Here is a 12,294-nt window from a genome sequence, read left to right as displayed (position 1 = left end):
TACCCAGTTCAGTCAGCAAGCTAATAGCAGATCTAGCCACGAACCCCCGCGCACCGATTTCAATAGGCCTTAGTCGCGTACTCCAGCCTCGCTGTGCTGCCTCTCCAGCCATCTCAGCATACTTCGCTTCCTTAAGCTCATTGGCTACTTCAACTCTGTCTTCCCAAGGAACTGTAAGCTCAATAAAATAAACAATCTTCTCTGAGTCTGACCACAATAGCATATCTGGTCTTAGCTGAGTGCTAACGATGTGTGGAGGCACAACAACCTGCTGAATAAGGTCCGCCTTCAATTCCCAGGCTCCTCCATTACTTAGCTGCCCGACTCTATGCCTGCCTCTAAATGGTCTAGCCTTTTCCCCCTGACGCACAAAGTTAATTTGCCTACCCTCTTTACTAGCGGCTGCTGAATTAGCTTCTCTCCGTTTATCATCAACAGCCTCTGCCAAACATTTCAATACCTGATTATGACACCACCTATAGCGCCCCTGGGAGAGACTTACCTTGCACCCTGATAGGATATGGCGGAGGCTGCACACACGGGAACATAGTGTACATGTCTCATCCTCACCAAACCACTGATTTAAGTTCTGGGGAGATGGGAGAACATCATAAGTGGCACCTATCATAAATCTGATCCTGCTAGCCTCCATGCTCCATAGATCTCTCCATTTTATCTTCTTCTTCTCCACTCCCTCCCAATTCACCCACTGCCCTTGTTTAGCCTGCGACACTGCCTTAGTACATCTTACAATCTCCTCCTGTCTATGTATTTCTTCCACTACCATTTTCCTCCTTTCTCCTGCAGAAGACTTACCCCATGAGGGTTTACCTACGTCCCTCCCTAAGCCCCCCCGCCCATGCTGAACATGGCCCATAATATCCCTATGCCTAAGTACCGATTGAGCTTGCTGGACCGCTTGTTTTGGTTTCCATTTCCTCCCTGCTTTAACTGTGGGTGCAACCCTCCTCACCACTGGGTCCTTGGACTGAGTAAGAGTCATTTCCAGTCTAACCTTAGCACATTCTTCTGTCAGATTAGATAAGGGCAACTCTACAATGCCCTTCCCATACAAGGCTGCGCTGCTTAGGCAGTGTGGGACTCCAAGCCACTTTCTGACAAAAGAGTTGATCATTTTTTCCATCCTTTCTACCTTTGACAGAGGAACCGGGGCAATAGACCAAACTGCAGACACCACAACTTAAGCTTACCTGGCAGCCCTGACTTGTCTATCTTTGCAATACCTTGTCTAGTTTCCTGTCTCAATCCTTCAACCTGTGCCTTATCACTAATGCTTGCATCATACCACCTTCCCAGACTCTTCACTGGCTTCTCCAGAACTGTAGGCATCACCTCTTAATTTATAGCAAACTTCTTATCTACTACCTTCCCTTTAACGATTGAGAGACTCCTAGACTTACTTGGCTTCACCTTCATTCTAGCCCATTGCAGATTGCTATTTAACTTATCCAGCAACCTGCTGGTGCACAGAGCGGTTGACGTCATGGTTGTCATGTCGTACATAAAAGCCCTAATTGGGGGAGGCGTGGCCCTCCCTGCAACTTCTCCCCACCCACTACCCACTTAGAGGCCCTGATAATGACCTCCATCACCATCGTGAAGGCGAGTGGGGAGATTGTAAATCCCGCCATAATTCCTATCTCTAGCTGTTGCCACCCTGTGGTGTACTCTGCCGTATTAAAACAAAGTTGAATATCCAGAAAATAAGCTTTAACTAGGCTTTTAATGCTACCTGGGATACATACATATATACATACATAAACACACCTACATACATATATACATACATAAACATACATATATACAACATATACATATATCATATAAATTGATGCGTACCCAAAAGTGACTCTTAGTTCTAAAACACACTGTTCATGTGTTCATTTGTTGTGAGTCATGAGGCTGTCTGCATGGTGGAGGATATGACAGGGAGTGACATCGTCTGGTGTTTCAGAGCGCTGAGCCCGGTCATCAACATCACCGACGAGATGTCCAAGGGATCCTTCGGGAACGCCTGGAACACAGAGCACTCAGGTGACTGAAGAACCCTCACCCAGAGAAAGAACCGGTTCAAACGGTATTTGTTACCAAACCTGATCAATAATAGATATAAACTATATGTTACTATAGCTGATCAATAATGGATGTATACTATATGTTACCAAACCTGATCAATATATAAACTATATGTTACCAAACCTGATCAATAATAGATATCAATTATGTGTTACCAAACCTGATCAATACTAGATGTAAGCAAACTATATGTTACTATAGCCGATCAATACTAGAAGTAAACAACTAATGTAGCAACATGCCGACCTTCATCTGATAAAACCTCCATCTAGACGAATGGGAGCCTTTGGGTCCAATAGAATGCTTCCCTCATGTGGTCCGTTGTGAATGGATTATTGGTTAACAGCCATAGTACTTACATTATATATTTTAATATCTCTGGTAAACCCCCTCTGTAAAACATTGTTATTTAATTATTTTACAAAAACCTTATGTTTGCATCTATTTTTTGTGCATCGTTTATCTTGTTTTCTGAGTATTGATGTTGATTTTTATATTGTACTATGGTTTATTATGAGTAATTATGTTGACTGAAATCCATGTATTTATTGAAACAACGTATTGATAGCATCCTTATTTTAGTGAGTTTCTTTAGATCGTGCTGTAGTCTGACCAGGACTGTTACTGAGAGTTGATATGAAATGTATCAATAGATGGATTGAAGATGGATCAATATTTATGTTATATATTCATCGTGCTTATTAATATTTTCTACGAGATGACTAGATGAATTATTTATTAAAACATACAACCTACATTTAACACTAGATCATTTCATGTATTTAAATAGCTTGTTAAAGACATCTTCTGTTTGTTTCTATGGTTCTGAAAGCTCTTTGTTCCCTCTCTCCTCTCACACCAACGTATGTTGCTGTGAAATATTGTATACACGTTTTTATCTGGTATTTCATAAATGTGATCGTACAATTTTGCATTGGATTCACTTTGATGAACATCCTTAAGTAATATTGAAGCACATGTATTTTGAGAATAAAATGATATTGAAAAAGAGATCAATATCTGAATATTTCATATCATATCAAGGGGCTCATATTGTACACACACACACACACACACAAACACACACACACGGACACACACACACACACGGACACACACACTTGACTCTAATGTAAGGCGTTTGGTTCAATCCTGTGTACGTATTGTTGTTTAGAAGAGAAAACATAAGTTGCCTTTTGAAAGAAGCGTGTCACATGACCCTCAGAGACTGGGGGCTATAAATAGAGTGAGTGGGCAGGACTTGAGCAGATGGTTGCAGGCAGGAGAGATGACAGCTCGGAGGAAGCGCATCCCAATACATGTCAAGATGCTGGCTCATGTGCATTACCGTTCTGTCCCCCAGCCAGCAGTTGATCTAATCACTGATCCCGGCCCTGTTTGATTGACGTGCTTCCATGTTCCTCTCAGCCCGCGCGACGCGAGCTGACTTGTCAGCTGCTCACCGGGGGAATCATCTGAATGTTTGACAGGTGAGGCCGACTCTGGTGTGACCCCCCAGGGGGGCGGTGAGGACCCCCGGGGCGCCGGGGACACAGAGACACGCTCACTGGGATCTGAGTAGCGGGAGATGGAGATCAGGGGAGGCGGTGAGGAGGCGTTGGAGCTCCTCATCATCAAGGCTCTCTGAGTCCGCTCCGCTTTGGTTGAATATTAATCCACGTTATGTTACATATCTAACCCCCCAGGGGGGTCTGTGGCCATTATTGTGAAGAACAATTTGTTCTTATTTAACTGACTTGGTAGAATATGGGTTGATGAGGATAATGGTGTTTTTTTATATAAAGTATTTGGTAACACAAAATATAATCTGCTACAAATCATTCTGATGTTTGTGAAATATTGTGTAAATCTTGTTCCGCTGCTCGGCCTGTTCTGATCATTCAGTCAGTGTGTCTGCTGTTTATTTACAGTGTGGAGCCGAAGCGTTAAGGTGGTTTTGGTGTCATATGAATCCTTCATATCATCAGATATTAGCATCAGAACAAAACCCCTTCGCTGATGTGGATGCACGAGAACGAAAGAAAGACGGATCTCAAGGAGTACATTTTTCTTTATTCAAAACTAAATCTGACTTTATATGAAATTAAGAAAGTTATTGTCGACAGATGTTATTATCCAGCAGCGCCACAGACGTTAACGAGAGTCCTGTGAGAACATGAGACAGAAACAGAGGGGACGGCGCGCCGACGGCACGGCGCCGCTCAGCCTCACAGAGATCAGCATGAGGCCACCGGAGGAGACGCTGAAACACAGGGAGTCTGAGGAGGGGCTCAGGGTCTGAGGAGGAGCTCCGTCCCCACGGGGGGGGGGCCCCGCCCTCAGTGGGGGGGCTACTCCCGCCGGCCCCGCCCCGTCTTCAGCCAGGACACAAACTCTTTGGCCGCCTGGTCCTGCAGGTAGGAGCTGACGTCGCTGGTGTAGGTCCCCTCGGCGTGGCGCCGGACCGGCTCTCTGCGGAGGAGACACGCTTTACTCCTCACTCTCTCTTTACGCCTCCTCTTTACTCCTCACTCTCTCTTTACTCCTCTTTACTCCTCAGTCTCTCTTTACTCCTCACTCTCTCTTTACTCCTCACTCTCTCTTTACTCCTCCTCTTTACTCCTCAGTCTCTCTTTACTCCTCAGTCTCTCTTTACCCCTCACTCTCTCTTTACTCCTCAGTCTCTCTTTACCCCTCACTCTCTCTTTACTCCTCACTCTCTCTTTACTCCTCTTTACTCCTCCTCTTTACTCCTCACTCTCTCTTTACTCCTCACTCTCTCTTTACTCCTCAGTCTCTCTTTACTCCTCACTCTCTCTTTACTCCTCACTCTCTCTTTACCCCTCACTCTTTCTTTACTCCTCCTCTTTACTCCTCCTCTTACTCCTCAGTCCTGTTCTAACTCTTAATGAGTCTTTCATTGGCCACATTGAGTCCACCCACCCGTTCCTCTTGGAGTTCTTCAGCCACTGGACGAAGTCCTGCACCCTCCTGGTCTCCAGGTATCTGCTGTAGTCGTTGGAGAAGGTTCCCTCTGAGTGCCTCTTGCTGCCGGCCGTCTCTCTGGAGAGGCTGAAGGCAGAGTCCTCAGTGAGCCTGTGAGGAACATGTGGGACGGTCAGCAATGCAGAGCGAGGACTGAGAAGCAGGAGGAGGAGCAGCGGAGCAGCTCTCACCTGGAGACGTTGTCCTCTGAGTCGGGGAGCTGCCAGCTGGCCTGAACCGCCACCAGCAGCAGGACGCCCACCAGAGAGTAGGAGCTGTTCATCCTCTGAGCTTCTGGAAGACCGACAGAACCAATGAAGCAAGTGGACCCGGAGCCCCTCTCCAGATGAAGGGTGACGAATAAAGGGTACAATGTGAAGGTGTAGACCTTCACATTGGCTCACCTGGTCTTCTGAGGGAGAGGTTTCAGGCAGTGGGTGTGGAGGTATCAGGTGTCCTGCTGCTCTGCCTGTGTCGTCTTCTCCTCCGGTGTTGAGGACTCCTGCTCCGCCCAGCCGACCGGAGGCTTATATAGGAGAGCAGACGGCCCCCTGGTCCCAGGTGGCCCCCAGCCCCCCCCCCCCCCCACAACCTGTTACTCTCAACCCATTAGTCAGCTCCCCCCCTCCCCTCCCCTCCCCTCCTCCCCCCTCAGCTGGATGGGTTTGACTTTGTTTGAGGAGAGGAGAGGATCGTGTGGAAATAGCGCAATGGTTGGCTGGTTAAAAAGCCTTGGGGGTCTTAGCCAAACATCAGCATGAAGGAGCCTCTCTCCTGGAAACCCAGTAAACACCCTGAAGAGGAACTCATGGAGGTTATCACACCACTATCACACCACTCAGTTAATGAGCAGAACACAATGCAGCTGTATCCTCATTATGTGCTGATCCACTTGACAGACAACTTTTATTGGCCAAGTATGCTCACAATTACAAGGAATTTAGTCTCTGCATTTATCCCATCCGTGAATTAGTGAAACACACACAGAGCCCACAGTGAACACACAGTGAGGTGAAGCACACACTAACCCGGAGCAGTGAGCTGCTACAGTTGCAGCGCTCGGGGAGCAGTGAGGGGTTAGGTGCCTTGCTCAAGGGCACTTCAGCCATGGATGTGGGCATGGGAGAGCAGTGCTCAACCACTTCCCCCGCCCACATTTTTCCTACTGGGTCGGGGATCAAACCGGCAACCCTTCGGTTTGGAGCAGGTAGGTAAGGCCTCCTGATGGAGCAGGCCTCCTGATGCAGCAGGTAGGTAAGGCCCCTGATGGAGCAGGCCTCCTGATGGAGCAGGTAGGTAAGGCCTCCTGATGGAGCAGGCCTCCTGATGGAGCAGGTAGGTAAGGCCCCTGATGGAGCAGGTAGGTAAGGCCTCCTGATGGAGCAGGCCTCCTGATGCAGCAGGTAGGTAAGGCCCCTGATGGAGCATGCCTCCTGATGGAACAGGTAGGTAAGGCCCCTGATGGAGCAGGCCTCCTGATGGAGCAGGTGAGTAAGGCCTCCTGATGGAGCAGGTAGGTAAGGCCTCCTGATGGAGCAGGCCTCCTGATGGAGCAGGCCTCCTGATGGAGGTACCTGTGCTGCAGACATTGGGAATGAAACCCAGAACCTTTCTGCTGAATCCATCAACTTACCACAGTTCCATCCTGACTTATAAACCGGCCTTACTTATGTTTCTATATATTTCCATACTTCTATATTTGACTTATTTTGGACTATTTGCTTTGTTCATCTGTCTATCACACTATCACACTCTTTTAACTATTTACCCGGAACTTAACTGGTACTTCATTATATGTTTCTTACTTTACTGAGGTATTTCATACTAATTAAATTAAATTTAACAGAATTTGTAGGTGTTATTGTACACCGAACATGACTTGTATTCAGTGGATGAGGCTGACTCTTTAATTACATGAAGGTAACAGGTACACCACATGAGAACATTAAAAACTGTTTCATCATTTCATCGACTTGTTCACAAGCTTTGTGTAGGATATAACACTTTGTAATAATACATGCACCCAGTGGCTCCAATATCACATTGATTACATAACCTCCCGTTAAATCCCTAGAAGACGTATGTACGGCTTCAAAATGTACATTAATACAAAATGAACAATATCCGAAAAGCAGAAGCATGGACCCAGGATGCATTGCGTCAGCAGACCGCAGCGTGCAGGAAGCTTGGGCGCCGTGTTCAGGAAGCTGGCCCCTACTGGGGGCCGACCAGACACCTGTTCAGGAAGCTGGCCCCTACTGGGGGCCGACCAGACACCTGTTCAGGAAGCTGGGACCTATAGACCTCTGAAGAATAAGTCCCGCCTCTGAGGCTCCGATTCCCTCGGTCGAATGTCTACTTTAAAGGCACAGACAATCCAAAAACCCAGTGGAAACTAGATGGAAAAAGTGTGTAGTTCAAAACGTGACGCAGCTTTTACTTCTTCACCACCTACAGAGTTTGCTATGTACGATCATTCATAAACCCCATGTTATTTCCCATAGACATTTGACCGAGGGAACCGGGAGCCTCGGAGGCGGGGCTTATTCTTCAGAGGTCTATGGGGGGCGGACCAGACACCTGTGCAGGAAGCTGGCCCCTACTGGGGGCGGACCAGACACTTGTGCAGGAAGCGGCTGATGTGTGTGTAGACGTGTTGCGTGGCGGAGCCCCCCAGCCGGTGGTCCTTGTCTGCGTACCACTGGAACAGATCAAACATGTCCGCCGCCATCATGACTCTTCATATATAATGTCCAATCTGGTCCCATCGACCTTCAGACCCAGGCCAAGGGACAGCTTGGACTTTAGTTTGAACCAAACCCATCAAGGATTTGTTCTCATTCCACTGAAAACGTTTAATCAGACATTCACCTAAATGGAGGATGTAAATTGACGTCTCTGTAATAAAATTTGATTTAAATGTAATTACTTAAGAGTCTTTATTTTATTTAAATCACTATTTAGATCATTACAACTCTAAACTACTCTGTTCCACTTTAAGCTGTAATCCACTCCCCACTAAAGAAGTGTCTATTATACAGTGTGTTTGCTGGTAATATTCTATTGGTTCCCGATGTCCTCGATCATTCACCTCAATGTTGTTCTCAGAGCTCTGTAGAGCACTTTAATGACTACGGTTTCTTGAAGATACAGGTGTTATATATATATATATATATATATATATATATATATATATATATATATATATAAAGGACATTCAACACGGCAATAGGACGCCTATCCGACCGTTACAAACCGTTGGCCACTGGAGCGTCAGAGTGTGACTAGATCCGGTTATAGCCTTCATTAAATCAACACAGAGAGCCGAGCAGGAGTCAATATTTACCATTGCATCAAAGTCCACCTGCTCCTCCACCAGTGCTTTGGATATCTGGGCTGCTTGTTGGAAGTGGACATTATCTACAGGAAAGAGACATACATTATCTACAGGAAAGAGACATACATTATCTACAGGAACGAGACATACATAATCTACAGGAACGAGAAATACATTATCTACAGGAACGAGACATACATTATCTACAGGAACGAGACACACATTATCTACAGGAACGAGACACACATTATCTACAGGAATGAGACATACATTATCTACAGGAACGAGACATGTTACTGCTCACATTATCTACAGGAAAGAGACATGTTAGCACTCACATTATCTACAGGAAAGAGACATGTTAACACCACATTATCTACAGGAACAAGACTTTAGGTACTGAATATTCCAGGGACTTAATATTCTACTTAATGTTCTACTTAATGTTCCAGGTACTGAAGTTCCCTAGCATCTGGCCCCTTTGTCCTTTTCTGTGAGTACATCTTATTTTGCTGAACGCCTTAAATGTTGTGTTCTCACCTTGGACTGGGGAGATACCAGCACTAGTATCTTACAGTGTGCTCTATGACAAGACTAGTCTGACTAAGTGTTCAATGCAAACACTAGTATCATACCATCAGCTGTTCCATGGACCAGTAGACCACTGGTAAATGTTCTCATGGTCCTACCATAGACCAGTAGATAACTGGTAAATGTTCTCATGGTCCTACCATAGACCAGTAGACCACTGGTAAATGTTCTCATGGTCCTACCATAGACCAGTAGATAACTGGTAAATGTTCTCATGGTCCTACCATAGACCAGTAGATAACTGGTAAATGTTCTCATGGTCCTACCATGGATCAGTAGATAACTGGTAAATGTTCTCATCCTCCTACCATGGACCAGTAGATCACTGGTAAATGCTCTCATGGTCCTACCATCAGCTGTTCCATGGACCAGTAGATAATCCACGGTCTTGAAGTTCCTTGCTCTACTTGTCACAGTGGAATTCTACAGAAGATAGAAGAGATATTAGTCAATGTAACAAAAAAAACGCTGGTATTTGTAACTTATCTTCTCTCTCCTATTTCTACGATTCAGGACATTGATGTTGATGATTGTCTGCCGTTGTACTTAACATTGGTCTTAGTGGTCCTCACCTGGTACGCATCCAAGTTGTCTGCGGGCTTGCCCATGTAGCGCTCAGTATATACTGCATCTACAAAACAAACTCATTTAAATACTTTACAAATATGAATCACCAAAACATCTCAACAAAAACTAATGCCTCATAAAACCTGAGTCTTGCGTCGTGTTCTTGTGAAGTATAATAGAAGGAGGGGTGGTTGGAGCTGAAGGGAGGAGGCAGGATGTGTCACATACCATAATACTCCCACTTGGCCACTGGAGCCACGGCGACTCCACACTTGAAGAGTCCGCTTCCAGCACCCAGCGCCATGGAGGCCACGTAACCGCCGTACGACTGGAGCGACAAGAGGGGAGTGAAACCTTCCACCTACTCACCACGCTAAAGAACCTCATTATGCTACTCTCACTACGCTAAAGAACCTCATTATGCTACTCTCACCACGCTAAAGAACCTCATTATGCTACTCTCACCACGCTAAAGAACCTCATTATGCTACTCTCACCACGCTAAAGAACCTCATTATGCTACTCTCACCACGCTAAAGAACCTCATTATGCTACTCTCACCACGCTAAAGAACCTCATTATGCTACTCTCACCACGCTAAAGAACCTCATTATGCTACTCTCACTACGCTAAAGAACCTCATTATGCTACTCTCACCACGCTAAAGAACCTCATTATGCTAAAGAACGCTCATTATGCTAAAGAACGCTCACTACGCTAAAGAACGCTCACTACGCTAAAAAACGCTCATTGTGCTAAAGGATGCTCATTATGCTAAATGATGCTCATTATGCCAAAGAACGCTCATTAAATAAGATTCATTATGCTTAAGAATGCTCATTAAAGAATGCTCATTACACTAAAGAACGCTCACTATGCTAATTAATTATAGTGCAGTGGAACATGAATAAAGGATTGAATGAAACTCACCCAGCCCCAAATAGCAATTCTCTCTTTGTCGATGAAACCCAAATCAATGAAATGCCTGAGAGCAGAAAATAAGTGATGAAACAACACATGCATAAAGTATCTTATCTTAAATGGTTGAATAAAGACTGTAAACCAAAGGCCTATAAACCTCTAGGGTTAGGGTTAGGCTGATGGTACTAACTGAGAGGTGCTGGGTTAGGGTTAGGGTTAGGGTTAGGCTGATGATACTAACTGAGAGGTGCTGGGTTAGGGTTAGGGTTAGGCTGATGATACTAACTGAGAGGTGCTGGGTTAGGGTTAGGGTTAGGCTGATGATACTAACTGAGAGGTGCTGGGTTAGGGTTAGGCTGATGATACTAACTGAGAGGTGCTGGGTTAGGGTTAGGCTGATGATACTAACTGAGAGGTGCTGGGTTAGGGTTAGGGTTAGGCTGATGATACTAACTGAGAGGTACTGGGTTAGGGTTAGGGTAAGGGTGATGATACTAACTGAGAGGTGCTGGGTTAGGGTTAGGGTTAGGCTGATGACACTGAGAGCTACTGGGTTTCAGCCTGTGTTGTGTGTCACCTGACGGCGGTCATCTGGTCCTCTACTTCGTAGGTGCCGAGCCGCTTGTAGATGGAGTGCATGATGTGGTCTCCTTGATATCCACTTCCCCTCCCATCAAAGCTGGCCACTATGATGCCCTCAGTACTGGCCAGGTAAGTGCCCCAGTTCAGCCGGAAGCCATAGTCCACTTTTTGACTGCAGGGGCCACCGTACCTGCAGAGCCAACCAGTAAAGAGCAAGGTTTCCTTCCTTTATACTATATATTATATATGCTCTATGAGCCTGCTCTAAGACCCTGCTCTATAAGCCTGCTCTATGAGCCTGCTCTAAGACCCTGCTCTATAAGCCTGCTCTATGAGCCTGCTCTAAAACCCTGCTCTATGAGCCTGCTCTAAGACCCTGCTCTATGAGCCTGCTCTAAGAGCCTGCTCTAAAACCCTGCTCTATAAGCCTGCTCTATGAGCCTGCTCTAAGACCCTGCTCTATGAGCCTGCTCTAAGACCCTGCTCTATAAGCCTGCTTTATGACCCTGCTCTATAAGCCTGCTCTAAGACCCTGCTCTATGAGCCTGCTCTATAAGCCTGCTCTAAGACCCTGCTGGCAGGCTCATAGAGCAGGCTCATAGCCTGCTCTATGAGCCTGCTCTAAGACCCTGCTCTATGAGCCTTCTCTATGAGCCTGCTCTATGAGCCTTCTCTATGAGCCTTCTCTAAGACCCTGCATTAATACCCTGCTCTATGAGCCTTCTCTATGAGCCTGCTCTATAAGCCTGCTCATTAGATAGTCTTAGGAATAGGAATAACTTTCTACTGCCGCATGTTATGACTTTGACTGGGCTGGGAGATGTTTGGCTTTGACTGGGCTGGGAGATGTTTGGCTGCTCTGTGCTGAAGGCGTTTCTTACACGTCGATAAGAAGAGGATACTTCTGGGACGTCTTGAAGTTTGGCGGCAGCAACATCTGATACCACAGATCTGGAGGGATGAATACAAATGTCCATCTGGATGATTCATACGTGAACAATTCAAGTTCAGTTCTGTGAAAACTGTCGACTCTCTCACCGAAACCTGCGATCTTAAGTGTGCCTCGCCTCACGGTGGGCAGGTGGAACTGATCCAGAAGGCTCTGAATCTCTGAGTTGTCCTCTAGAACCTTCAGCTCTAGGGGAGATAAGAGCATATCGATACATAAAGGTTGATACATAAAGGTCCCATGACATGCCACCGGGTGTGAGTGT

At 46.0% G+C, this 12,294-nt stretch overlaps 3 protein-coding genes across 3 annotated transcripts in view; 1 reads left to right on the top strand and 2 right to left on the bottom strand.

The window, feature by feature from the left end:
* Nucleotides 1-3,679, top strand: part of slc4a10b (solute carrier family 4 member 10b) — a gene marked incomplete at both ends in the record, with an annotated part of 33,666 nt that extends 29,987 nt beyond the window's left edge. The window contains 2 exon segments of the mRNA XM_084478243.1: nt 1,976-2,055; nt 3,588-3,679. Coding sequence (XP_084334369.1) covers nt 1,976-2,055; nt 3,588-3,679 — 172 coding nt within the window.
* A 769-nt stretch (nt 3,680-4,448) lies between these two features.
* On the bottom strand, nt 4,449-5,365 carry gcgb (glucagon b; the record flags this gene model as incomplete). The annotated part of the gene is made up of 3 exons (XM_084478723.1): nt 4,449-4,569; nt 5,041-5,193; nt 5,274-5,365. 3 exons carry the CDS (start codon nt 5,363-5,365, stop codon nt 4,449-4,451), a joined length of 366 nt encoding a protein of 121 aa, XP_084334849.1.
* A 1,620-nt stretch (nt 5,366-6,985) lies between these two features.
* fap (fibroblast activation protein, alpha) overlaps nt 6,986-12,294 on the bottom strand; it is a 12,000-nt gene continuing 6,691 nt past the window's right edge. The window contains exons 18-26 of the mRNA XM_084478719.1: nt 12,119-12,217; nt 11,962-12,031; nt 11,076-11,270; nt 10,508-10,562; nt 9,806-9,905; nt 9,583-9,641; nt 9,361-9,433; nt 8,429-8,502; nt 6,986-7,783 (exon numbers count right to left, since the gene is read on the bottom strand). Of these exons, the coding sequence (XP_084334845.1) occupies nt 7,682-7,783; nt 8,429-8,502; nt 9,361-9,433; nt 9,583-9,641; nt 9,806-9,905; nt 10,508-10,562; nt 11,076-11,270; nt 11,962-12,031; nt 12,119-12,217 (827 nt within the window). The 3' untranslated portion in view covers nt 6,986-7,681. The remainder of the gene's footprint in view (nt 7,784-8,428; nt 8,503-9,360; nt 9,434-9,582; nt 9,642-9,805; nt 9,906-10,507; nt 10,563-11,075; nt 11,271-11,961; nt 12,032-12,118; nt 12,218-12,294) is intronic.

This window comes from Micromesistius poutassou, assembly GCF_964030765.1.
Source record: "Micromesistius poutassou genome assembly, chromosome: 14".
Lineage (NCBI taxonomy): Eukaryota > Metazoa > Chordata > Actinopteri > Gadiformes > Gadidae > Micromesistius > Micromesistius poutassou.
The sequence above is the reverse complement of the archived record's forward strand: the minus strand, read 5'-3'. Positions and strand labels throughout refer to the sequence as shown.